At 44.9% G+C, this 26,724-nt stretch overlaps 1 protein-coding gene across 10 annotated transcripts in view; it reads left to right on the plus strand.

Moving 5' to 3' along the window:
- LOC124716572 overlaps positions 1–26,724 on the plus strand; it is a 214,865-nt gene that overhangs the window by 155,672 nt on the left and 32,469 nt on the right. For all 10 annotated transcript variants that reach the window (XM_047243201.1, XM_047243192.1, XM_047243194.1 and 7 more), the window contains exons 7-8: positions 627–801; positions 18,122–18,377. In XM_047243201.1, coding sequence (XP_047099157.1) covers positions 627–801; positions 18,122–18,377 — 431 coding nt within the window. The remainder of the gene's footprint in view (positions 1–626; positions 802–18,121; positions 18,378–26,724) is intronic.

Raw genomic sequence — 26,724 nt, forward strand, 5'->3', positions numbered from 1 at the left:
CGTCTTCGTGCTTACCAAACCTAACCTTGGGCAGAAAGGTCACCGGCCGTCTCCGCAACGGAGAAACATAATGAACAGGGTTCTCTTAACAGATCAGAGTTTTGACGACCTAACGCGCCAGTTGGACAGGATTTGTCACGATATCCGTCAGAAAGACATCCATCGACTGTGTCAATGAATTCCAAGCCCAGTAACTGCTTGCATAAGGATCAGAGGTGGGCCAACGCATTATTGACTTGCTCAGCTTGTGAAGCTCTTTCTCTTGAAGAAATCATTCAATTTTCCTGAAACTTAAATCATTGTTTGTCTGTACATGTACATCATATCTACGGATTTTCGTCTCATTCGGATAATTCTTTTGTGGTTTGTCGTTTTTCTATATTAGAGCATATTTCGTGCATCTTATGATAGGTAACCCAATGTACATCATACGCACCCTGGTCAAATGATGTGTTGCCTGACTGAACGTGATGAAATATTTTCCGTTGCAGTTTTATTTTACCCACCGCTTATCAGTGAGCTGAAGCGACTGAGGGAGTAGTGTTAGCATGTCGAAACAAACAAAGCGTCGTCGTAATGTAGGTTGCACAGACTGCGGAGCGAGACTGAAGCGCGGCCGTTTGCAGGGTGCTGATAGCCGAGGACGACTACGACGGCTCGCGTAAGAAGCCGGGCGCCCACCTGTCGCTGAGCCCCGTGCTGCTGTCGCAGCTCAGCAACGCCACGGACGCCCGGGAGCTGGAGGAAGCCATCGACGACTGGACCAAAGCCCTGCCGCCTGGAGCCACGCCCGTCTGGAGGGTGAGTGCGTACATCAGCACCCTCACACGCTGGGCACTAAATCAACGCCACACCACGACTGGCCACGCCTCTTTTCCGAAATCGGTTTGCAGTGTCTGAAGATGTTCAGACGTTTGATATTCAGTGCCACGTAAAAGCCTCTGCTAGCCTTTTCTACGATTTTGCGATGTTCAGCTGTAATCACCCACATTGCTCCTATGTGTTTTGTAATATCTCTGCCACTCTGGCCGAGCGGTTCTAATCGCTTCAGTCTGGAACCGCGCGGCTGCTACGGTCGCAAGTTCGAATCCTGCCTCGGGCATTGATGTGTGGTGATGTCCTTACGTTAGTTAGGTTTAAGTAGTTCTAAGCTCTAGGGGACTGATGACCTCATATGTTAAGTCCCATAGTGCTTAGAGCCATTTGAACCATTTTGAACCATTAACTCACATTCCATGAGGTCGTCTCGTCCATGTTCATTTACCTCTTACAACATAGCAAAGCACTTCACTAGTCTACCTACAATCCATTTGCCTGCTACATGTCTTTTTCGTCAAAGAGTTTCGACTACATTTAAGTTTGTTGTGTCAAAAAAATGGTTCAAATGGCGCTGAGCACTATGGGACTTAACATCTGTGGTCATCAGTCCCCTAGAACTTAGAACTACTTAAACCTAACTAACCTAACGACATAACACACAACCATGCCCGAGGCAGGATTCGAACCTGCGACCGTAGCAGTCGCTCGGTTCCGGACTGAAGCGCCTAGAACCGCTCGGTCTTCAGTCCTGAGACTGGTTTGATGCAGCTCTCCATGCTACTGTATCCTGTGCAAGCTTCTTCATCTCCCAGTACGTACTGCAGCCTACATCCTTCTGAATCTGTTTAGTGTATTCATCTCTTGCTCTCCCTCTACGATTTTTACCCTCCACGCTGCCCTCCAGCACTAAATTGGTGATCCCTTGATGCCTCCGAACATGTCCTACCAACCGATCCCTTCCTCTAGTCAAGTTGTACCACAAACTCCTCTTCTCCCCAATTCTATTCAGTACCTTCTCATTAGTTATGTGATCTACCCATCTAATCTTCAGCATTCTTCTGTAGGATTAACCGTCATAATTACAATAAATTACAATATTATAATTGCAACTCTATGTAGGCGGCCTCCAGCAATCGTCAAACTGACACAAAGCTTACAATATGCTTCCATATGCAAATGATTGTGGGAATGCTGCGTTGTCAACTCTCCTGAAAGTGCATGGGTAGGAGTCGAGTTACAGACAGCTGCAATAGACGCAATCACATTCTTATGGCACAGTCATAATCGGTTTCGGCCATACAATGACCGTCTTCAGATTCTAAACGAGGCATACACTGAACACAGATCACTGTATGGCCGAAACAGGTTATGATTGTGTCATAAGAATGTGATTGCGTCTATAAATAAACAAAAGAAATTTACAAACTGATCAGTCACTCACTCCATTGACAAAATGTCGTTAGTTCCAAGCCGCAATAGCGGCAGCTCAACCAACTTCGCTACAGTCTGGTTCGTTGTGGGCTACAAACCGTTTCGTGACAGATTTATTAAGTGTATCTAATAAGTGTGAGCCAACGGCCTTGTCGCAGTGATAACACCGGTTCTCGTCAGATTGCCGAAGTTAAGCGCTGCCGGGCCGGGCTAGCACTTGGATGGGTGACCGTCCTTTCCGCCGAGCGGTTTTTACAAGTGGAGTGCACTCAGCCGTTGTGAGGAGCTACTTGAATGAGAAGTAGCGGCTCCAGTGTCTTAAACTGACATACATCTGGGAGTGAGGTGTGCTGACCACATGCCCCTCCATATCCGCATCCAGTGACGCCTATGAGCTGAGGATGACACGGCGGCCGGTCGGTACCATCGGGCATTCATGGCCCGTTCGGGTGAAGTTTAGTTGTTATAATTATGAGATACACACTACAGAACGGAATGTGTATTCAATCTTTTCCACCCATAATGACACGAAGAAAAATCAGTGATGCAGATTCTTGCAGTGCAAATTGGGTTCTATACAAAATTGCACCTCAAATAATAGATTACACCTAATGTCGTCTCTCACTTTATTAACGAACCGACGAAAGAATCAATTCTAATATATCCACGGCAGGATGAGCAGTATTTTATATTATGTTCTATTGTAGTCACAAAAGCTAGATAATTAAAATAATATTTCATTACAGAACGGAATATGCTCTGAACTACTTTCTAACGCACAGATAGCTTGGCAAGGACAAATACAAAATAAATTTACATTCCATTCACATACCTTTTTATTCAGATATTTCAGTCTCACTGCCTTCAGAACTGGACTCACTGGACGTGGGTGCCAGATTGACAATTAACGAATCCAATGCTCCGCATTCAACAACTTCTTTCCATTAACCTTCTTCACTCAGTTTTTCAGTGTGATGTACGCAAGCTTCCGAGACAGCAACGGTGATTTCGTCCATTGCTTCACGGATCAGTTTTCAGTGTCGGCTACTTGAAAGTTGGTATTTTTATCTCTCGCGTACCTCTTCACCTGTGCCCATACATGTTCTGTTGGTATATATATAATGGCAATGATCTGGAGGTACTCAGTTCGCCCCGTGACCTTGCAGCAGAGCTATGTAATCAGTTTTGTATTTTTTGACCGATGCCTTTTGAAACCTTAAAGATCTCCAAAGGCTCTACTTTTGCTTGTGTTTAAATATGCTGTATATTATTATATGCTGTATATTATTACCTGACACCAACGAAAGAATTTTCCTTTTTCTTGCGTTTGTAATGGGAGACCTGTCGGGACTAACAGAGTGACACCTTGTATTGTCCATAACAATTACAGAACCTGACTGCAAATAGGCCACAGCTGAGTCTGAAACCATTCTCATAATGTTTCTCACTGTTTTCGGAATTGTAGTCAGAGTTGGTTTTCGATTTTGATCGGAACATATGTTTACTTTAAGGCACAAATCCGGTAGAAGCGGAACTGACGTGACATATTATAAGACGCCCTCCTTTTCTCACTGGAGCATTCAAGGCACCTTGTCCCTCTGTTATTTACCAAACAAAATTTCAACTGTTGCTTTGATCTACCCAATTCTCGTCCAAGTAATGCACAGTTGACGATCCTTTTGATCTGACTTTATGCATTGTTCTTAGAAACATCATCCTAGCAGCAGCAATAACACTTCGTTGCCGGCCGGTGTGGCCGAGCGGTTCTAGGCGCTTCAGTTTGGTAACCGCGCGACCGCTACAGTCGCAGGTTCGAATCCTGCCTAGGGCATGGATGTGTGTGATGTCCTTAGTTTAGTTAAGTTTAAGTAGTTCTAATTTCTAGGGGACTGGTGACCTCAGATGTTAAGTCCCATAGTGCTCAGAGCCATTTGAACCATTTTTGAACACTTCGCTCCGTTAAAAATTTCCCTTCGCCATATTTAAATGAAAGTTCTTCATCGCAACCAATTCCGCTGCTGCGGGAAATTCGCCTCTGTGATAAAATTCGAAAACCTTTCGATGCAAATCATATTAATCGAAGTCGACGTTTTCGGTTTCCCGCATTGGCATGATACATTTGTCCACTGGAGACCGAAATTCCACATTGACCTGCTGCACAATACGTCTGGCATTTCGTACGCCAGTATCGGCACACGCCGCTGCAGTGCGTTCCTGCAGCTTGGCAGCCTTACAGACCGGCTCGCCTCAATCTCCCTCACGAGTGCACTTTAAAAATAAGGTCCCTTCCTGTTTGTGAAACACTTGGCGCTCGCTAGCTGTTTCAGCTGCTATGAGAAAATTCGCAGTGCACACAAAATACCACAGAAATGAGTCAGCCGTAGTTTCGCGCACGTAGAACACGATAGAACGCTCAAATTTGGATGAAATTTTTCAGAGTATGGAACGCGGAAAGCGACTGAACGCTGATTAGTTAACTGCGTAGCTGTCTACTGCTCTTCCCTGGCTCGGAGGTCATCAACGCAGTCGAAGACTAAAGTGTTTCCACGTAATCACACAAAACAGGTAGCAGTAAGTCCATCTGCAGTCTGCATGCAAGGAAAGACACACAGCGGATTTCTCATACAGAAATCATATTTCAATGTTGAAGAGATACAAGACAGTCGGCTGCTGAGACTGCGGTTTATCGTCCTCCTCTCTGCTCGAGTTGAGAGGGAACCCACGACTGCCATGCGAATATGTAACCGGCAGTTTCAGGAGGACCATACTCATCGCCATGCAAGATCTCAACTGCTACACGCGACTAGCGCCCGACAGGAAGACATATTGTTCACTCATATCGTACAGCCATGTCATGTACCTTGACTCAGCAAGTAGGCTTGATTGCAGCAAGCCAAGTAGACAACGCTATGACGTCTGATGTACCACAAACTGTGAGCAAGACAACGAATATTTCAGTTTCCCTGCACATGGCGTCACAGACAGGTACACCATTCGACACTGGACTCAGAAGTGGCACTACCTCCTGCGTGGAGGTTCTCAAGATAATGAACGTTGCCAAAATGCGGTCGTCACCATCATACAGGCCCAGAACCGAGCATCCTGATAAGTGATGCCATTGGGTATATAATGCGATCATCATCAATTTCCATAACCAGTAATTTTGTCATTAGGTGTCACGTTTCTGATGTGTTGAGCTGGACGCCCGTGTTAAACGTTCGATGCCTCTGTGATGTTAACTTTGATAATGATGATGCAAGAATGCTTCTTATCCGTTCTGTCCTGTCCTATCTCAATACAAAATTTGTTCAACTCTTAGTGAGGTTAATAATGTTAGTACAGATTCCGGATGCGAATTAGTTCAGGAGAAGATAAAGTGTTAAAAATGGATCAAACATGGTCAGTGTGTGCTTTTCTAAACCCCCTGACTGAGCGGTAGTGGCGAAACATTGAAGTGGGAACTTGGACACTGTATGGTATGGGGGGGGGGGGGGGGGGTTCATTTACCAGCTATAGAATGGAAGTCCGGAGTGATTAGAGGGATTAATAAGGACAGGAAATTGAAGTTATTCTAAATGCCTTAACCGAAAACTACCTTGATACGGATGGACGATGGCTCCGAAGATGTGTACAGGAGAACAGACGTGTAACTGTTGCGCAATTGACCGCCCAGCTGAATCAAGGGGCTACCATCAACGTTTCCTCAACGATCGTTCAGCGAACGTTTCTGCGTATGGACCGTCCGCAGCAGGTGCCTGGTTCAAAAAAATGGTTCAAATGGCTCTGAGCACTATGGGACTTAACATCTGAGGTCATCAGTCCCCTAGAACTTAGAACTACTTAAACCGAACCAACCTAAGGACATCACACACATCCATGCCCAAGGCAGGATTCGAACCTGCGACCGTAGCGGTCGCGCGGTTCCAGACTGAAGCGCCTAGAACCGCTCGACCACACTGGCCGGCGTGCCAGGTTCTTGCACACACCATGACTACCGTTCATCGGCGACGAAACTGAAATTTGCACCCAGTACCTCAACTGGACCTTCACTGTGTGGCTAACAGTTGGCCTTTGCAGATGACAGGTGCCCGTTTCCGTGTACAGTGTGAAACTCCTGAAAGAAAACTCCCAGTAACGATCGTTTGGACTTCAGAGGGTCTGGACTGGAGAAGGGAGTGTTATGGTCTAGGGAATGTTTTCGTGGCATTCTTCGGGTGATGTCGTTCTGGAAGGAAAGATGGATCAACACAAATGTGCTTGTATTCTTGGGGAATATGTTCACTCCGGCATGCAGTTTGTTTTCCTCGACACGATGGCATGTACCAGCAGCACAACGTGACGTGTCACGAAGCTCGGTCTAGGCGTCTTCTCACGGTACGCGCGGCTCCCGCCGTCGGAGGTTCGAGTCCTCCCTCGGGCAGGGGTGTGTGTGTTGTCCATAGCGAGAGTTAGTTTCAGTTAGATTAAATAGTGCGTAAGCTTAGGGACCGATGACCTCAGCAGTTTGGTCCTATAAGACCTTACCACAAGCTCTAATCGCACATACGTGGTACGAAGAATACCAGAATGAGTTTACCACAGTCCCGGGACCAACAAACTCCCCGAATTAAAACCCAGTTGAGAATCTGTGTGACCAACTCGATCGGGTTGTTCGCGCTGTGGATCCTCAACCGTGAAACAGCGCAGCTTGCCGCCGCACTGGAATCGGCATGGCTCCACATCCCTCTAGGTACCTTCCAGAATCTCAACGAGTGCCTTGCTGCGCGCCTTGCAGCAGTCCACACTGCAAGAGGTGGTTATTGAGGCTTTTGACAGGTGATTACATTAATGTGACTGGGCAGTGTGTTCCTGATAACAAAACTGCGATTAGTGGGTAGTGGTCATGAAACATTCATCTCTGAGACTGAAAACGTTGAATAGATGCTGATGGATCAAAACACTGTGAAAATTGTACACCGTGAGGCGGAAGGTCATCTGGTGACATTGTGGGCACGAGACTCGCCGAGGACTAGCAATATTACAGGCTGCAAGCGACTTTCACAAAGGGCAGATTGTTATGACCTTACACCTGGGAACGAGCATCTCCGAAACGGCGAAGCTGGTCCATCGTTCACGTGATGCTGTGGTCAGGAAATAGGTTGAAGAATTGCGAAACCGCGATTAGGCGACAAGTGTTGGACGTCCTTGTCTCATCACTGAATGTGATGGTTGAATACACGTCAGCTCTATAGAAAATTATCTGTTAAAATTTGTTTAAGTGAAATTGGAACTACGATTTTTATTGCGTTCCTAATGTTAAATTGTATGTTAGATCCTAAGCTATGGGCTTCCTGTTTTAAATGGGGCGCATACCATACCCTAAGCTGGTACCTTGTCTAACGCTAACTGTTGGTGACAAAATTCGACTGTGAGAGTGCTTAGAGAAATATATCTTCAAGAGTTCTAAAAAAAAAAAAAAAAAAAAAAAAAAAATCATGCCCTCTCTGAAATATATTGCTATCACAAAATCTGACTATGAACTTTGATAAAAAAACTAATTACTCTGAAACTAATGGTGCTCCCTGTGACAGTTGCTTTAAGCAAGAACCTGTCTTATAAACTATTTGGCATACCTCGGTCACACTGGATAATCTTGTGCAAATTGCCCTCGTTGCTACAGCAGGGCTCAATAGCAAAATCTAACTACTGAGATACGTACAGGTCCAATACGTTCTCCAAAACACATTGCTATCATTGTAGGTGCATAATTTTTGATAACGGTTTAAAATAAATTAAAAATTTATTGGCTCTTGGGATGTGGATAATCGTTCTTGGTTGAATGAAGTCAATAGCAATCTCGTATCATTTGAATTAATAACTTCAATAATAGTTTATGTTCCTCTGAAATCACATAAATGTAATCCATGAATTACAGGAATTATTCTTAAAATGTATAATGTTTCCTTAAACAAAATTTCCACAATCTAATTCTTAAATTCATGCCTCTCACAATGATCAACAAATCCATACGAAACAAGAAAAGCAAAAATATTCCTGATCTGCGTTATCAAACCGCTGCCGTATATAAAGCAAAACCATTACCTCTAATCCATTCATCACAAAGAGCATAATCATACCAATGTAAAAATCATTTCTTGAAACCTGGTAGTCAAGGGAAGGCAGGATTCGGTTACGATTGTGGACGGGGCCGTTATCAGTTACTATTGGTTGCATTTCACAGTTACACACAATTTATTTTAAACCAGCAATTACAGACTTAACAATAAATAAAAATACCACAAGTTATTAGTGAAGGAATAAAAAACTGTGTAAATAATAGTGTTTTCAGTGAGTTAGAATTTAGAAAATCACCATTAAATACAGATACAGCAGATAATGTTTTAAATGCAAGCCACTGAGATCTGGGCAGAAGGTCTTACACACCAGGAATGGAAAGTGATCTGTGGCAGATCTTACAGCAAAGAATGCTTTCAGGCAGAAGTTTTTCGGGTCAAGCCCTTCAGTGGACACTACCGATGACGAGGCTCCACAGGAGACGACCCCTACGTTTTTCCCAACGACCTCCTCAGTTATGATTGCATTGAGCACAGAATCTTCAAGACTGGGCAGTGGATGAATGGAAACGTCTTACCTGGTCGGGTAAATCAAGTTTCTTATTACACCAGGTCGACGGTCGTGTCCAGACGCGCCTTCGTCCAAGCCAACAGCTCCTCACACACTGCGCCACGTATGCAGGGCGGTGGAGGCAGTATGATAACTGTTGTGGGCATTTAACTGGGCTTCTATGGGACCTGGGCAGTAATCGAAAGCTGTGGACTACGTGAACATTACTGTGGAACACTTGGACCACTTCACACTTGATGTCTTCCCTGGTGGCTATACCATCTTCCAGCAGAAAAGTGTCACAGAGCCAAAATCGTGCTACAGTGGTATGAGGAACATGATATTGAGATGAATTTGATATCTTGACCACCAAATTCGCCTGTTGTGAACCAAATGCAAGACATCTAAGACACTTTCGGGAGCCATCACCACACACACAAACCACGGGCCTTTAATTTACGGGAATTGGGTGAATTGTGTGTAGACGTCTGGTTGTCTCAAACCTGCAGAAACCTACCAAAGCCTTGTCAAAACATGCAACTCACAATCGCTGCCAAAGTGCGGTACAAAGATGAACGAACATGCTACTAAGCAACTTGTCGTAATGTTTTGGTCGATCAGTGTAAATGGAAAAAAGGAAAAGAGTACTGCGCAGGGAGATCCAGAAATTCGTCACCATTTGAAAATGGACTAATTCGCTGAATAAAATACACTCCAGGAAATTGAAATAAGAACACCGTGAATTCATTGTCCCAGGAAGGGGAAACTTTATTGACACATTCCTGGGGTCAGATACATCACATGATCACACTGACAGAACCACAGGCACATAGACACAGGCAACAGAGCATGCACAATGTCGGCACTAGTACAGTGTATATCCACCTTTCGCAGCAATGCAGGCTGCTATTCTCCCATGGAGACGATCGTAGAGATGCTGGATGTAGTCCTGTGGAACGGCTTGCCATGCCATTTCCACCTGGCGCCTCAGTTGGACCAGCGTTCGTGCTGGACGTGCAGACCGCGTGAGACGACGCTTCATCCAGTCCCAAACATGCTCAATGGGGGACAGATCTGGAGATCTTGCTGGCCAGGGTAGTTGACTTACACCTTCTAGAGCACGTTGGGTGGCACGGGATACATGCGGACGTGCATTGTCCTGTTGGAACAGCAAGTTCCCTTGCCGGTCTAGGAATGGTAGAACGATGGGTTCGATGACGGATTGGATGTACCGTGCACTATTCAGTGTCCCCTCGACGATCACCAGTGGTGTACGGCCAGTGTAGGAGATCGCTCCCCACACCATGATGCCGGGTGTTGGCCCTGTGTGCCTCGGTCGTATGTAGTCCTGATTGTGGCGCTCACCTGCACGGCGCCAAACACGCATACGACCATCATTGGCACCAAGGCAGAAGCGACTCTCATCGCTGAAGACGACACGTCTCCATTCGTCCCTCCATTCACGCCTGTCGCGACACCACTGGAGGCGGGCTGCACGATGTTGGGGCGTGAGCGGAAGACGGCCTAACGGTGTGCGGGACCGTAGCCCAGCTTCATGGAGACGGTTGCGAATGGTCCTCGCCGATACCCCAGGAGCAACAGTGTCCCTAATTTGCTGGGAAGTGGCGGTGCGGTCCCCTACGGCACTGCGTAGGATCCTACGGTCTTGGCGTGCATCCGTGCGTCGCTCCATTCGTCCCTCCATTCACGCCTGTCGCGACACCACTGGAGGCGGGCTGCACGATGTTGGGGCGTGAGCGGAAGACGGCCTAACGGTGTGCGGGACCGTAGCCCAGCTTCATGGAGACGGTTGCGAATGGTCCTCGCCGATACCCCAGGAGCAACAGTGTCCCTAATTTGCTGGGAAGTGGCGGTGCGGTCCCCTACGGCACTGCGTAGGATCCTACGGTCTTGGCGTGCATCCGTGCGTCGCTGCGGTCCGGTCCCAGGTCGACGGGCACGTGCACCTTCCGCCGACCACTGGCGACAACATCGATGTACTGTGGAGACCTCACGCCCCACGTGTTGAGCAATTCGGCGGCACGTCCACCCGGCCTCCCGCATGCCCACTATACGCCCTCGCTCAAAGTCCGTCAACTGCACATACGGTTCACGTCCACGCTGTCGCGGCATGCTACCAGTGTTAAAGACTGCGATGGAGCTCCGTATGCCACGGCAAACTGGCTGACACTGACGGCGGCGGTGCACAAATGCTGCGCAGCTAGCGCCATTCGACGGCCGACACCGCGGTTCCTGGTGTGTCCGCTGTGCCGTGCGTGTGATCATTGCTTGTACAGCCCTCTCGCAGTGTCCGGAGCAAGTATGGTGGGTCTGACACACCGGTGTCAATGTGTTCTTTTTTCCATTTCCAGGAGTGTAGATAGAGAGATAAAAACTGACGCACGTGCCTGAAATTAAATGGAGCTTTATTGAGACCAAAAACGAGTGTAAATGGTGGCCAACAGATGGCGCACTCCGCGGTTCTGTCAGCATCCACAACTGCAGGTTTTAGGCTACCGAAAATCGAAGAACTGTCAGGGAAACTCCATTGCATGATGAAAAAGCCACGCTGTGATGTAGATTTACCACACCAATCGTGATTGGACCCTTTTTCTTCGAGGAAAAGCGATGTGCTGCTTTTCAAACTGTCACCGGAATAGGTGCGATGTGGTGATGTGGCCTGGCAGGTGTCCAGTAGGCAGGGCATTTGCCCAGGAATTTGCCCAAAGTTGTACAAATTTCGCCGGCCGGGGTGGCTGAGCGGTTCTAGGCGCTACAGTCTGGAACCGCGCGACCGCTACGGTCACAGGTTCGAATCCTGCCTCAGGCATGGATGTGTGTGATGTCCGTAGGTTAGTTAGGTTTCAGTAGTTCTAAGTTCTAGGGGACTGATGACCTCAGAAGTTAAGTCCCATAGTGCTCAGAGCCCTTTGAACCATTTATGTATAAATTTCCAAAATATTCGAATTAAAGAAAATGATTTTTGAAATTTTTTTTGTACTAGAATGAATAATATACCAATTAAAATAAGGGATGGGATGATACTCGTGATATTAAAAGTTAGTAAATGTTTTTACTTATACGTGTGTACATCATTGATTGCCTTTATTACTGAGAACAAAAGGAAAGATGAGGGATTTGCAACTTGCTGTACCAAGGAAGGACGTGTGTTTGCAGACAACTGCTTATCATTTATAATGTTACCAGTTCTACTCTTATCTCTGGGTTTCTCTCTGTCGCCCTCATACAATCACACAGACAGCCGTACACACACTCACACGAACACACACAGACACGCACACACACACACACACACACACACACACACACACACACACACACCGTGTTCAACAGCTGTGTAGTGATAAGCCGGTATTAAAAGAAACAATTGTCCTTAAGTCATCACTTTGTAATGCAATGCACTTTACAACTCATGTTAAATCTCTGAATATTATTGAAGAATAACTAATTATTACTGGTTGTGTTAAACAGCTGGCGTATGTTTCTTGATGGTAAATTGATTCTTAAATGTTAAACCCTTTTTAGTGAGATGTAGCGGCGTTTGAGACAGATTTTTGTTTTCTGTCCTGCTCCTTCCTTGTATATACTTTTGTGTAACTGCATGGTTCAAATGGCTCTGAGCACTATGGGACTTAACATCTGAGGTCATCAGTCGCCTAGAACTTAGAACTAATTAAACCTAACTAACCTAAGTACATCACACACATCCATGCCCGAGGCAGGATTCGAACCTGCTACCGTAGTAGTCCCGCGGTACCGGACTGCAGCGCCTAGAACCGCACGGCCACCACGGCCGGCTGTGTAACTGCATTATTGTGAAGATAAAATGAGAACACTAACATGGATTTAATAACAAAGAATCGACGCTCACCTTGCGGCTAATCTTCTTGATCCGGCAGTACAAGGTAGTCACCTGGAGCCTATTTCAATGCTTGAGCAATAAACTTTGTGGCACAGCGAAGAACACTCGACTACATGTCATTCAGCTTAGAGGGAACTTAGCTCATTGTAGCGACAAACAAAGAATTCGATCCAGACAATTTGTGTGGGAAAGAGGAGTCTTCACCCTCAGGAAGAAAAAATCATCGTGTAAATCCTTTATTGTGTTGGTGAGGATAAGGGGAACTTGTGAACTGGCAGCAGACAAGTTACAATTGCTACTACAGAACTTTCCTTCAGCTCTTCTGGATAGGTCCAAAATAAGAAGAAGTACCAGACTCACAGTAGAGAGAGCTGCAAAACTAACCTCTGTTTCCTACAAGTGGAAGTTGATGAGTGGAGTAGGAACACGACGCAAGCCTGTTGATCCCAAGGTAAAATCCACACTGAACAGTCCAGTCAAAGACAAAAGATAATAACCCAGTGCTCAGCGAGGAATCAGATTCAGGAGAATCTAAGGCAGAGTCGGAACTTCGTCATTCTTCTACAACTTACAAAGATCAAGAAACTGACTGACAACAATTTTTTAAATTTTTTACAGAACTATAGTAAAAGTAAAAATACTACCTACAGGCTAGCTACGTAATGTAAACTATATTTTAAAGTACCATCAAAGTTACTTTTAACTTAAAGTTATTTTTAAACTTGAGTGTTGTTTTGTTTCTTGAACTGACCTCATTAAAGATGTAAAAAGTTATGTTAAAGTCCAATTTATTTTCCCTAATAACTTTTACCTAACTCTCAAGCACTAAAGAAGCAGTGTTGCAAAACACCTTTTCCAATACGAAATATTAGCTTGAAACTTTTTATAAGTGCCGCTTATCAGTTAATCTTTAAAATGCTTAAACACCGGGGACTTTTGGCCGTTTGCCCAGGCATTTATCTTGGACATTTGCCAGAACTTGTAAATACCGAGAAGTTTTACACCACTACACTGTTATGTTACAGAATCTCATCATCCCTGGCCTGCCTGACAAACAACTGCTGGAAGGTACGATTTTAATGCAGGATGGCTCTCCATCCCATTTTACTACACGCGTGGAAGATCTCTTGCACACATAGTTTAGTGAGGATCGCGAATTGAGCCATGTCCTAGGACCTCAATCTGTGTGATTATTGGTTGTGGTGTTAATTAAAGTCGCACGCGTACTGCAATCGTCCGATATCATTGGGGATGCTAAAAGACAACATCCGATGGCATTTTCTCACCATACCTACTGATATGCTGTACAGTGCTGGTCACAACATTATCCCTAAACTATAGGTATTGTTGATGAATGACAGCTGACATACTGAGCGATTGTTGCAAAGAGCATCATCTTTCCCACACATCAATTTTTATGTTGACTATTGTTTTGATTGTATGAAGCACCATACGGTTTTTTTTTTTTTTGCATTCTTCGGTGCAATAAAACGGCATGTCATTTCAAACACGTGTGTCAGTTTTAACCTCTCTACCTTCAATATTCCGCGATGAACTGAATTTTCAAATGTTGACAGACTTTTGCGTCACTCTGTACTTTGGAAAATTTAGAGCTTTGAAGAAGAATGAATTCCTTATAGCAGCCGTATACATTGATTGATTCTTCAACGAACGTACGCTCTCGGAATTTTAACAGTAAACCACAGCATGATACAGAATGCCTTTCTTGTAGCGTCTGCCGCTGGAGTCAGATAAACATCTGCGTGACGATATTGCACCTACTAAATGAAACGTGCTGCTCTCTTTTGGCTGGTTTCTATTTCTTCCATTTCTTCATTACTGAACGGAAAAAAGTAATTTGTGGTATTCCGTTTGAAGGCGTTGCTGTCAAAAGTCATAATGTTATCCTAAATGATTTTTACCTGACTGGATAGAAGAAACGAAGTGGGCAGTATAGCAGCTCGCTTGCACAACTGTTAGTACAACCCAACCAGCTGACACAATGGTGAGCATAGAGGAGCTGCATTTGGGATGATGACCATTCCCTAACTGACTTAAGACAAATAACGTGATGGTTCCTTGAGGAAGGATATAGCCGATTTCCTCTTTCATCCATCCTCCCTCCCCCTTCCTTCCCCTCAATCTTTCCCCGAGCCCCACCTGTGCTCCATCCCAAATATGGCGGTTCTAAACTGGACGTTAAAAAAAGTTCAGTCTTTCTTTCCTGTCAATTGACGTTTGAAAAGCCTGGAGACGTGCTGGAAAGGAAATTCACATGCATGTGCTACAGCGTTCATTATTTTCGTGAAAAGTCACCAATTCTGTATTTTCTTCCCCCTAATAATATTGTCTACTTGTAGTCTACTGTGTACTCCTGTGTCCTGTGTGTGCTGTTCTGTAGCTGGAAAGAATGTGTCTGGGAGGAATGACAGCTGTGTCGTGCCTTTGGCAGGATAGTATGTGCTATTCTAAAAGCATTTCCATGAATGTAGTTGTCCCAGTATTGCACGTTTGCCTAACTTGAAAAGGCATGAGCAACGTAAATATAATAAATCGTATCACTTCTTCAGTGCAACGACACATCCGGTAAAATATCGATCACATCCTCCATATGTGTGTACGTGGTATCAATACTTGCCCCATACATAATTTAAACTGAAGAGCCAAAGAAACTGGTACACCTGCCTAATATCATGTATGTCCCCCGCGACTACGCAGAAGTGTCTCAGCACGACGTAGCATGGAATCGATTAATGTCTGAAGTAGTGCTGGAGGGAATTGACAACATGAATCCTGCAGGGCTGTCCATAAACTCGTAAGAGAACGAGGGGGTGGAGATCTCTTCTGAACAGCATCTTGCAAGGCGTCCCAGGTTATGTCTGGGGAGTTTGGTGGCCAGAGGAAGAGTGTTCCTGGAGCCACTCTGTAGCAATTCTGGACGTGTGTGGCGTCACATTGTCCTACTGGAATTGCCCAAGTCCGTCGGAAAGCGCAATGGACATGAATGGAAACAAGTGATCAGACACGATTCCTACGTACGTGTGACCTGTCAGAGACGTACCTAGACGTTTCAGGGGTCCCAAATCTCTCCAGCTGACACGCCCCACACCATTACAGAGCCTCCATCAGCTTGAACAGTTCCCTGATGACATGTAAGATCCATGGCTTCATGAGACTGTCTCCATACCTGTACACTTCCATCCGCTCGATACAATATGAAACGAGACTCGTCCGACCAGGCAACATGTTTCAGTCACCAACAGTACACTGTCGGTGTTGACGGGCCCAGGCGAGGCGTAAAGACCCCTTCGGCTCCGAAAGCCCATACAGATGATGTTTCGTTGAATGGTTCGTACGCTGACACTTGTTGATGGCCTAGCCATCTACGGAAGGGTTGCACTTCTGTCACGTTGAACGATTCTCTTCAGTCGTCGTTGGTCCCGTTCTTGCAGGATCTTTTTCCGGCCACAGCGATGTCGGAAATTTGATGCTTTACCGGATTCCTGATATTCACGGTACACTCGTGAAATGCGCGTATGGGGAAATCCCCACTTCATCGCACTTCGGATATGCCGTGTCTCATCGTTCGTGCGTCGACTATAAGACCACTTTCAAATTCAGTTACATCTTGATAACCTGCCATTGTAGCAGCAGTAACCGATCTAACAACTGCACCAGACTATTGTTGTCTTACTTAGGCGTTGCCTCCCGCAGCGTCGTATTCTGCCTGTTTACAGACACTATGTGGTCAAAACTATCCAGACACCAAAAAAAAAAAAAAAAAAAAAAAAAATACTTTTTTCATATTAGGTGGAATGTGCTGCCACCGACTGACAGGTACTCCATATCAGCAACTTCAGTAGTCATTAGACACAGTGAGAGAGCAGAATCGGGCGCTTCGCGAAACTCACGGACTTCAAACGTGGCCAGGTTTGGGTGTCACTTGCGTCATGCGTCCGTATGCGTGATTTCCACACTCCTAAACATCGATAGGTCCATTGTTTCCGATATGATAGTGAAGTGGAAACATGAAGGGACACCCACAGAACAAAATCGTACAGGCGGACATCGTCTGTTGACTGACAGAGACCGCCGACAGTTGAAGAGGGCAGACCATTACACAGGAATGCAAAACTGCATCAGGATCCACTGCAAGTACTAATGTAGACGGGAGGTGAGAAAACTTGGATTTCATTGGTCGAGCGGCTGTTCATAACCCACACATCACGCCGATAAATGCCACACGACACCTCATTTGGTATGAGGAGCGTAAACATTGGTCGATCGAACAGTGGAAAAACGTTGTGGGGAGTGACAAATCACGGCACACAATGTGGCGTTCCGATGACTGGGTATAACGAATGCCCGGTGAACGTCGTTTGCCAGCGTGTGTAGTGCCAACAGTAAAATTCGAAGGCGGTGGTGTTATGGTTTGGTCGCGTTTTTCATGCATTGGGCTTGCACCCCTTGTTGTTTTGAGTGGTATTATCACAGCACAGACCTACACTGATGTTGTAAGCACCTTCTTGATTTCCAGTGTTGAAGAGCAATTCGGAGATGGCGATTACAGCTTTCAACAAGATCGAGAACATGTTCATAATGCACGACCTGTGGCGGAATGGTTATACGACAATAACGTCCCGGTAATGGACTGGCCTGCACAGAGTCCTGTTGTGAATCCCATGAGCACCTTTGGGATGTTTTGGAACGACGACTTCGTGCCACGCCTCACCGTCCGACATCGATACCGCCCCTTAGTGCAGCATTCCGTGAATAATGGGCTACAATTCCCCAAGAAAGGTTATAGCACCTGATTGAACGTATGCCTGCGAGAGTGGAAGCTGTCATCAAGGCTAAGGGTGGGCCAATACCATACTGAATTCCAGCATTACCGATAGAAGGCGCCACAAACTTGTAAGTCATTTTCAGCCAGGTGTCCGGATACTTTTGATCACACAGTGTAACTCTGTGTTTGAATACTCATGCCCATACCACTTCAGTGTATTAATACTGGAGTGGAAATAATGAAATGCGTTTTTTCGTCAGGATACACGCTTAGTTTAATTCTATTTAAATATCGCCAATTGTAGGGTTTTCTCCTTAGTTCATTGCGTACAAATGGGATGCATTGGGAGTGTTTTTCTCTTTCTGATTGGTGCTCTACGCATGAAAATAAAAGAAATTGAGAGACCATAAACAGCGACCAGTGAGATACAAAAAGTATGCAAAGAAGTCAATGATAAGGCAATAATTTTCGGCCGGCCGGTAACTCAGAGCATGAGCAGTAGCGAGGCAGAAGGGAGCGAGGGGTACGTGTTCCAGACTGTTGGCTTCAGCGTTCTTCCCAGCTGTGCACCTGCTGGACACCCCGTCCACCTGTTGCAGCTGGGCAGCCCCCACCACTCGCGGCCCGCGACCCGCCTGGGCCCTCGGATGGTGGACGGGCTGAACATGCTGGTGATGATGCTGCCCGGCGCTGCCGTCACCTACATGGGAGAGGAGATCGGCATGAGGGACACCCGTGTGTCCTGGGAGAAGACCAGGGACCCCATGGCGCTGGACGACGGCCGCAAGCACTACGACGAGGTCTCCAGGGACCCCGCGCGCACGCCGTTCCACTGGGACGACAGCCAGAGCGCGGGTACGTTGACCCAGGTACCAGGGCCAACTGGCACAGATCACCTGCAGAAAGCCTGTACAAAAAACATGTACATTTATTTTTTTACAATTATTAAATATTTTTCATTTAACGTACTGAATCACTCGTTCTGTCTGACAACACTTTAGTTCGTCAACTTAAGCACTATATGTTGTAGTTGTTGTTGTGGTCTTCAGTCCTGAGACTGGTCTGATGCAGCTCTCCATGCTACCCTATCCTGTGCAAGTTTCTTCATCTCCCAGTACTTACTGCAACCTACATCCTTCCGAATCTGCTAAGTGTATTCATCTCTTGGTCTCCCTCTACCATTTTTACCCTCCACGCTGCCCTCCAATACTAAACTGGTGATCCCTTGATGCCTCAGAACATGTCCTACCAACCGGTCCCTTCTTCTTGTCAAGTTGCTCCACAAGCTCCTGTTCTCCCCAATTCTATTCAACACCTCCTCATTAGTTATGTGATCTACCCATCTAATCTGCAGCATTCTTCTGTAGCACCACATTTCGAAAGCTTCTGTTCTCTTCTTGTCTAAACTATTTATCGTCCATGTTTCACTTCCATACATGGCTACACTCCATACAAATACTTTCAGAAACGACTTCCTGACACTTAAATCTATACTCGATGTTAACAAATTTTTCTTCTTCAGAAACGCTTTCCTTGCCATTGCCAGTCCACATTTTATATCTTCTCTACTTCGACCATCATCAGTTATTTTGCTCCCGAAACAGCAAAACTCCTTTACTACTTTAAATGTCTCATTTCCTAATGTAATTACCTCAGCATCGCCCGACTTAATTCGACTACATTCCATTATCCTACGTACAGACATCTTATTGCGCCGATCACAATTGCTCATATTCATCACCACTTTAAAAAAGTTGTGACCACTTGTAATCGGCGCAATAGCATGTGTGTACATAGCCGTTATTTTAATTGACATGACGACTTCTAGTATGGCTCGCGATACCAACATCGACATTCCTTGTATAGCACCACTTACTGTTCTGAAGGAGCAAATTGTATCATGATGTTAACATACATACGAAGATGAATCTGGTAACCGATATGAATAAATTATTTTAGCGGTACTGGCAACTGATAATTTATGCAGTGTAAAATTTAAGCACTAACAGATGTGGTGCAGTTTGATTTTTGAAACCTTTTCTGATCGCCGGCCGGAGTGGCCGTGCTGTTCTAGGCGCTACAGTCTGGAACCGAGCGACCGTTACGGTCGCAGGTTCGAATCCTGCCTTGGGCATGGATGTGTGTGATGTCCTTAGGTTAGTTAGGTTTAATTAATTCTAAGTTCTAGGGGACTGATGACCTCAGAATTTAAGTCCCATAGTGCTCAGAGCCTTATCTTACCTTACCTTTTCTGATCGACATAATAAACATTAGTGAAGGCACTAAAACTAGCGTCCTCAACAGATGCTTATGAGTTCTATTTTTAAGCGTCTCGGCTGGATTAATGTTACCTTTTTTACCCTGCACCGCGGTAGGTGATAGGAAAGTTTGTTTTAAGATTATGGATTCTGACACGTTTCCCGAGCTCACATCCAGGATACTTCGTCCTCTGTCACACTGTGGTTTGTACAGATGGTGAAGTGAATCACCTCAATACAGGTTGATTCAAAAACAGAAATCATCGTTTCAGGTAAACACGCTGTTTGTTTTAACTTGAGACAACTAAATATCTCGAAAACGACGGATTATACGAAACAAATGTTGTAGGTCAAACGTTAGCATTAGTAAACGGGATATCCTATATTTCCTGTAACTGGCCACCTCCTAACGACCCCCCTGCGGGGCGGGGTCAACGTCGTACTTTCAAATGGAAATCTATTTTTACTGCATATTCGGATTCTACATCAATAAATACGTACGGTTGACTAAAACCATTGTTTCCCATTCGTAGCAGATTCCGCTGTAGTCAACAATTATCAAGTGTGCTTCTTTTTGTAATTAAGAACTAACGCATATGATTCTACATTTCATTTACGATGTAAACGATAAACCTTTGTTTTATAACGGCTGATATTTATGTTCAAAAGTAGCCTGGCTGATGCCATTGTGATTGAATAGTAGAAATAATGTGGCTAGACACTGAAATTTCTTGTAAATAAGGTACATGTATGGTAAAGTAGTTTTCTATTCCCTATGAGTCGATTGAGGTGAGACCCCAACCCACAGAATGCTTGATTTCTGTGTGTCATGGATACTCTCTGAAAAAAATAAAAAAACAAAAAAAAAAAACGATGATGTGACGCAATTGGACCCACCGAAATTAAGCGACCCAATGTTGAGAGGCAAGGGAACTCACCGATATCAAGCATCCCGATGGGAACAGAAAACTATTACATACATCCACATCCTACATCACACTAAACGCAGTTTCTACCCAGAAATTAAAACAGTTGACCATATTGTACTGTGCAATCAAATTTGTAACACTACAGTCAATTTCGAACATAAATCTCGACCGTTAGAACACCAAGCTTTGCATTTACATTGTAAATCATATGTAGAACCCAACGCCTCGGTTCTTAATTGCAAAAACAGGCATACCCGATATTTGTGAATTACTGCACCAGCTACTAGAATCCTAACGTGTCATAAAAATAATGGGTTCCCATTTGAAAATACAAAGTTGGTCCTGCACGCAGGAAGGTTGAGAAAAAAGTGACCATTTGTAGCACTGACAGTTGTTCCCCTTTGCTAATATTAACTTTTCACTTGCAACATTTTTCTCGTACGATGCCCCGTTTTTGAGACATTCAGTTATCTAAAGTTGAAACGGAGATCCTGTATATTTCCCACATATACACCACCAAAGACCTTGATTACAGATTGTGTCCTGAAATAGTGGGTTTCCTAGATTTCGCTTTCAAAAGAGTGATATTTTTCCATCAGTTCGTTGTCCTTACAGACGATGTTCAAAATGTCAACCTCTTTCTTGAACAAAGGCCTCAAATCGATGTCTCATGGGCTTGCGGACACGATCCCAAGTTGCAAGAATATTGCGAATTTTCTGGCAACCTGCCACATTTAGATTACAAAGGAATTCCGTGTCAGGCACCGAAGACGAATTCATAAATGATTTCAAGTGGCCGCACAAATCCTTAGGGTTCAAATTTTGTGAACTTGGAGGCCAAACAGTCGAGCGACCTCTACCTACCCATCGATCAGAAAACATTTGGTCCAAGTACTGGTGGGCAGTATTACTGAAGTGCGCAGGAGAGCCACCATGCAAGGAGTGAGCTTGTTGACGAATGATCAGTGGAGTGTTATCCAAAACATGCGCTATGGTGTTTTCCAGGAAGTTCATACAGGTGTTTCAAAAATGACCGGTATATTTGAAACGGCAACAAAAACTAAACGAGCAGCGATAGAAATACAACGTTTGTTGCAATATGCTTGGGACAACAGTACATTTTCAGGCAGACAAACTTTCGAAATTACAGTTTTTACAATTTTCAACAACAGATGGCGCTGCAAGTGATGTGAAAGATATAGAAGACAATGCAGTCTGTGGGTGCGCCATTCTGTACGTCGTCTTTCTGCTGTAAGCGTGTGCTGTTCACAACGTGCAAGTGTGCTGTAGACAACATGGTTTATTCCTTAGAACAGAGGATTTTTCTGGTGTTGGAATTCCACCGCCTAGAACACGGTGTTGTTGCAACAAGACGAAGTTTTCAACGGAGGTTTAATGTAACCAAAGGACCGAAAAGCGATACAATAAAGGATCTGTTTGAAAATTTTCAACGGACTGGGAACGTGACGGATGAACGTGCTGGAAAGGTAGGGCGACCGCGTACGGCAACCACAGAGGGCAACGCGCAGCTAGTGCAGCAGGTGATCCAACAGCGGCCTCGGGTTTCCGTTCGCCGTGTTGCAGCTGCGGTCCAAATGACGCCAACGTCCACGTATCGTCTCATGCGCCAGAGTTTACACCTCTATCCGTACAAAATTCAAACGCGGCAACCCCTCAACGCCGCTACCATTGCTGCACGAGAGACATTCGCTAACGATATAGTGCACAGGATTGATGACGGCGATATGCATGTGGGCAGCATTTGGTTTACTGACGAAGCTTATTTTTACCTGGACGGCTTCGTCAATAAACAGAACTGGCGCATATGGGGAACCGAAAAGCCCCATGTTGCAGTCCCATCGTCCCTGCATCCTCAAAAAGTACTGGTCTGGGCCGCCATTTCTTCCAAAGGAATCATTGGCCCATTTTTCAGATCCGAAACGATTACTGCATCACGCTATCTGGACATTCTTCGTGAATTTGTGGCGGTACAAACTGCCTTAGACGACACTGCGAACACCTCGTGGTTTATGCAAGATGGTGCCCGGCTACATCGCACGGCCGACGTCTTTAATTTCCTGAATGAATATTTCGATGATCGTGTGATTGCTTTGGGCTATCCGAAACATACAGGAGGCGGCGTGGATTGGCCTCCCTATTCGCCAGACATGAACCCCTGTGACTTCTTTCTGTGGGGACACTTGAAAGACCAGGTGTAACGCCAGAATCCAGAAACAATTGAACAGCTGAAGCAGTAAATCTCATCTACATGTGAAGCCATTCCGCCAGACACATTGTCAAAGGTTTCGGGTAATTTCATTCAGAGACTACGCCATATTATTGCTACGCATGGTGGATATGTGGAAAATATCGTACTATAGAGTTTCCCAGACCGCAGCGCCATCTGTTGTTGACAATTGTAACTACTGTAATTTCGAAAGTTTGTCTGCCTGAAAATGTACTGTTGTCCCAAGCATATTGCAACAAACGGTGTATTTCTATCGCTGCTCGTTTAGTGTTTATTGCCGTTTCAAATATACCGGTCATTTTTGAAACACCCTGTATCTGCCTGCCCTGTAAGTCTGTTTACAAGTACATGGGATGTAACTAGCCAATCACTAACGATACCGGGCCACGTGTTGAGGGGAAGCTGCAGTTGATGATTTTTGAAACACCCTGTATCTGCCTGCCCTGTAAGTCTGTTTACAAGTACATGGGATGTAACTAGCCAATCACTAACGATACCGGGCCACGTGTTGAGGGGAAGCTGCAGTTGATGATGAGATGGAACAAGTTTACATTCCGAGTGTCGAAGTACCTAAAGAAGATGTGTACCACCCGTCCACTACTGGGTGATGGCAACGGCGATCGACGGCAACGGGCAGCGGCCAATTGAACTGACGTTTTCAAAACACGTGACGTCACGCCGCGGCGCGGGAGCGCGCGGACACGGAATTTAGCGGCAGTCAGTAGCGAGCCAGTGGGTGTGTTGGACCTTCCATCGAGCTACGGACCGCTTTGATGATGTCTCCCGCAGTCGGAGACGAAACATTGCGGATTGACACAGAATTCATCAACAGACCACGGCATAAGAGCCCGGATAATTATAATGGGCAGGAGGTACGTAATATTACCGCATGTGACCTACACTTCACCTATGAATAATGCTAAGACAGGAAAATTGCGCACTGCTGCAAGAGTCTCTGACAGAACGTAAATGGCAATCTAGTGATGACGGGGCCTGTACACTTGCAAATGACAGCAGTCTCCTGACAGTAGTGTGATTAACATTCACTTGCAACATTACCCTTCGTGTGCTGATAGAAGGAGTCGTATGTATCTCACATACACGTCTGTCATGTCCGAAAGAACAGACACCATCACCATCTTCATATATATATATATATATATATATATATATATATATATATATATATATATATATATATGGTCAAATGGCCGGTGAGCCTTATATATATATATATATATATATATATATATATATATATATATATAAGGCTCACCGGCCATTTGACCATCTTCTGTGCGGATGCACACACATTGCCCGAACTCTTACGGGAATCGGTAAAGCCGCGAGTAATGACTGCAATGGGCAGGGGCACTACGAATATAGTGCAGTACAATAAGTCAGGAATGTGGGTCTCACGGGGGGCGTGCCAGTGATAAGACACTGCAGTCGCACTATTCTCTGTGTCCTCGTTGGCTCAGATGGACAGAGCGTTTGCCATGTATGCAGGTCGAGGCACACATTTTCAACTCTCCGCGTTGTTATATATCAACGCCTGTGTGCATCTAAGGGTATTCACTTCATAGTACTGATGTAATTGTAATTTCATTCTAACAAGCTGCACGGTCACCGATGGTATCTGCTCTTTCGGACATGTCCGAAGAAACAAATACCATCTTCATATATATAAAGCCAGTGTAGTATTGCTGTGCGCCTTACCTTGGAAGGAGTGTATTGATGCCAGCTCCTGATATGAGAACGCAAACACTCAGTGCATCCTCCACCTCGGAATTAATTATACCGGTAGTATCATTATCAGTGGGAATAAACGTTGTGGTAAATATTACTATTCTGCTCGCCAAACACCGAAACTAAGCATTTCCTGGCAAATTTTGTACTGATATTTTTTATGGTCTACAGATGGGGAATACATTGCTGAAATTACGCTCTCTGTTTGTAAACACCCTCCATAAAGATTCGATGTGCAGGCAATGCGTGTTATTGTACCGATGAAAGTAACACAGTTCTGGCAACAGCAATTCTTTTCTGAAAGGTTCTTCTTTCTGACAGGTGTGCTGTTCATACCCTATCCTCGAACATAAACTGAGTCACTATCGCAACCAACCCGCAAACGTCTATTGATCACCTTCTCCTGAGCAAATTTACGATCTTCCTGGTTCAGGCAGCGCGATGCGGCCGATGTATACGAATATATATAGTTTATAAGACTCACGAATTTGGCTTAAATTGTGCACTGAACGTATCGATTACACTATTACACGGCACACACGGACACAGACAGCACTCAACGAACTTTTTAACGTCACGTGTTGTGTGATGTAACGTCCTAACGTATTGACTACGTTCGTCACGTGTTAACTACAACTTCATTTAATACTTAATTTCTCTTTGGTTGTACGTCGTTAATACAATAATGGTTTGCCGGTTCGCCTTGTTTGTGGTAGAATAGAATGGAAAATACTTTTTATTATAATCTTTGTCACAAATCGTTGTAGTACGGTTGTTGATTTTATTCGTTACTTGGACGACGAACGATCTTTAATCTAGCACCCAACTACGCTCCATGAATCGGTGATTTTTGTGCAAGCAGTCAAATTGAAACTGAATGGTTTCCACATTAATTTACTTTGTTGTTACTTTCTAGCAGTTAGAACAAAATACCTTTCATCCAAATTCAGCTCCATTCGTCCTTAGGAGCATCAGTTACTATTTTCAGAATGTTCTGGAAACATCTCCCAGGCTGTGGCTAAGCCATGTCTCCGCAATATCCTTTCGTCCAGGAGTGCTAGTTCTGCAAGGTTCGCAGGAGAGCTTCTGTGAACTTTGGAAGGTAGGAGACCAGGTAGTGGCGGAAATAAAGCTGTGGGAAGGGGGAGTAAGTCGTGCTTGGGTAGCTCAGATGGTAGAGCACTTGCCCGCGAAAGGCAAAGGTCCCGAGTTCGAGTCTCGGTCCGGCACACAGTTTTAATCTGCCGGGAAGTTTCAGTTACTATTTTGATAACGTAACTGAGGGAACTACTTCAAAACCAGAGGTACCCTTCTCCCTTTTTGTAATTATCCCCATCTATACGAGGCGATTCCGTGATGATGTTACAGACTTTAAGGACTAATGAATACTACTGTATATCGATTTGAAGTAAGGGACCCTGCTCTGGAAATGATCGAGTCGAATCGTTCTGTGATCTCTAACAGTGGATTACATGTACCAGTACTGTTGTCGCCAAGACTGTAGGGTAGGCAACTTATAAATGGGGTAGTATGCACAAAAACAAGAAAAAATAGTTTTGAAAACGTGAGCTCTAAAACGAATACCTTAAGAGCTCTGACACTCCTTACCTTTACTAGTGTGAAACGTATCTCTTCTACTGAACAAGTGCTCATAGCGCTGAATGATTGCATTTTAGATCCCGTCTTTACCAAACAATTTTTTCTTGTTTTCGTCCATACCACCTCCTCCTAAAAATAAGGCAAGCAAAGAGGTTGCAGTAGAAGAGGTCCACTGCCAGGGACATCAGAAAGATTGTCGCTTATAACTTTCGACTGAATCATTTCTGGAGCAGGGTCCTTCAACTCAAATTGATACATTTATCCTTCTCCATCATCCCTGAAAGTTAGTAATATCATCACGGAATCACCTTGAATACTTCTCTCAATGTATGTCGTTATTTGATCACAACTTCCATACAAACACATTTGTAAATAAACTTCTTGTTACGTACTTCAGGAAACATGTAACGCAACGATTA

This window comes from Schistocerca piceifrons, chromosome 1, assembly GCF_021461385.2.
Source record: "Schistocerca piceifrons isolate TAMUIC-IGC-003096 chromosome 1, iqSchPice1.1, whole genome shotgun sequence".
In the NCBI taxonomy this organism is placed as follows: Eukaryota; Metazoa; Arthropoda; class Insecta; order Orthoptera; family Acrididae; genus Schistocerca; species Schistocerca piceifrons.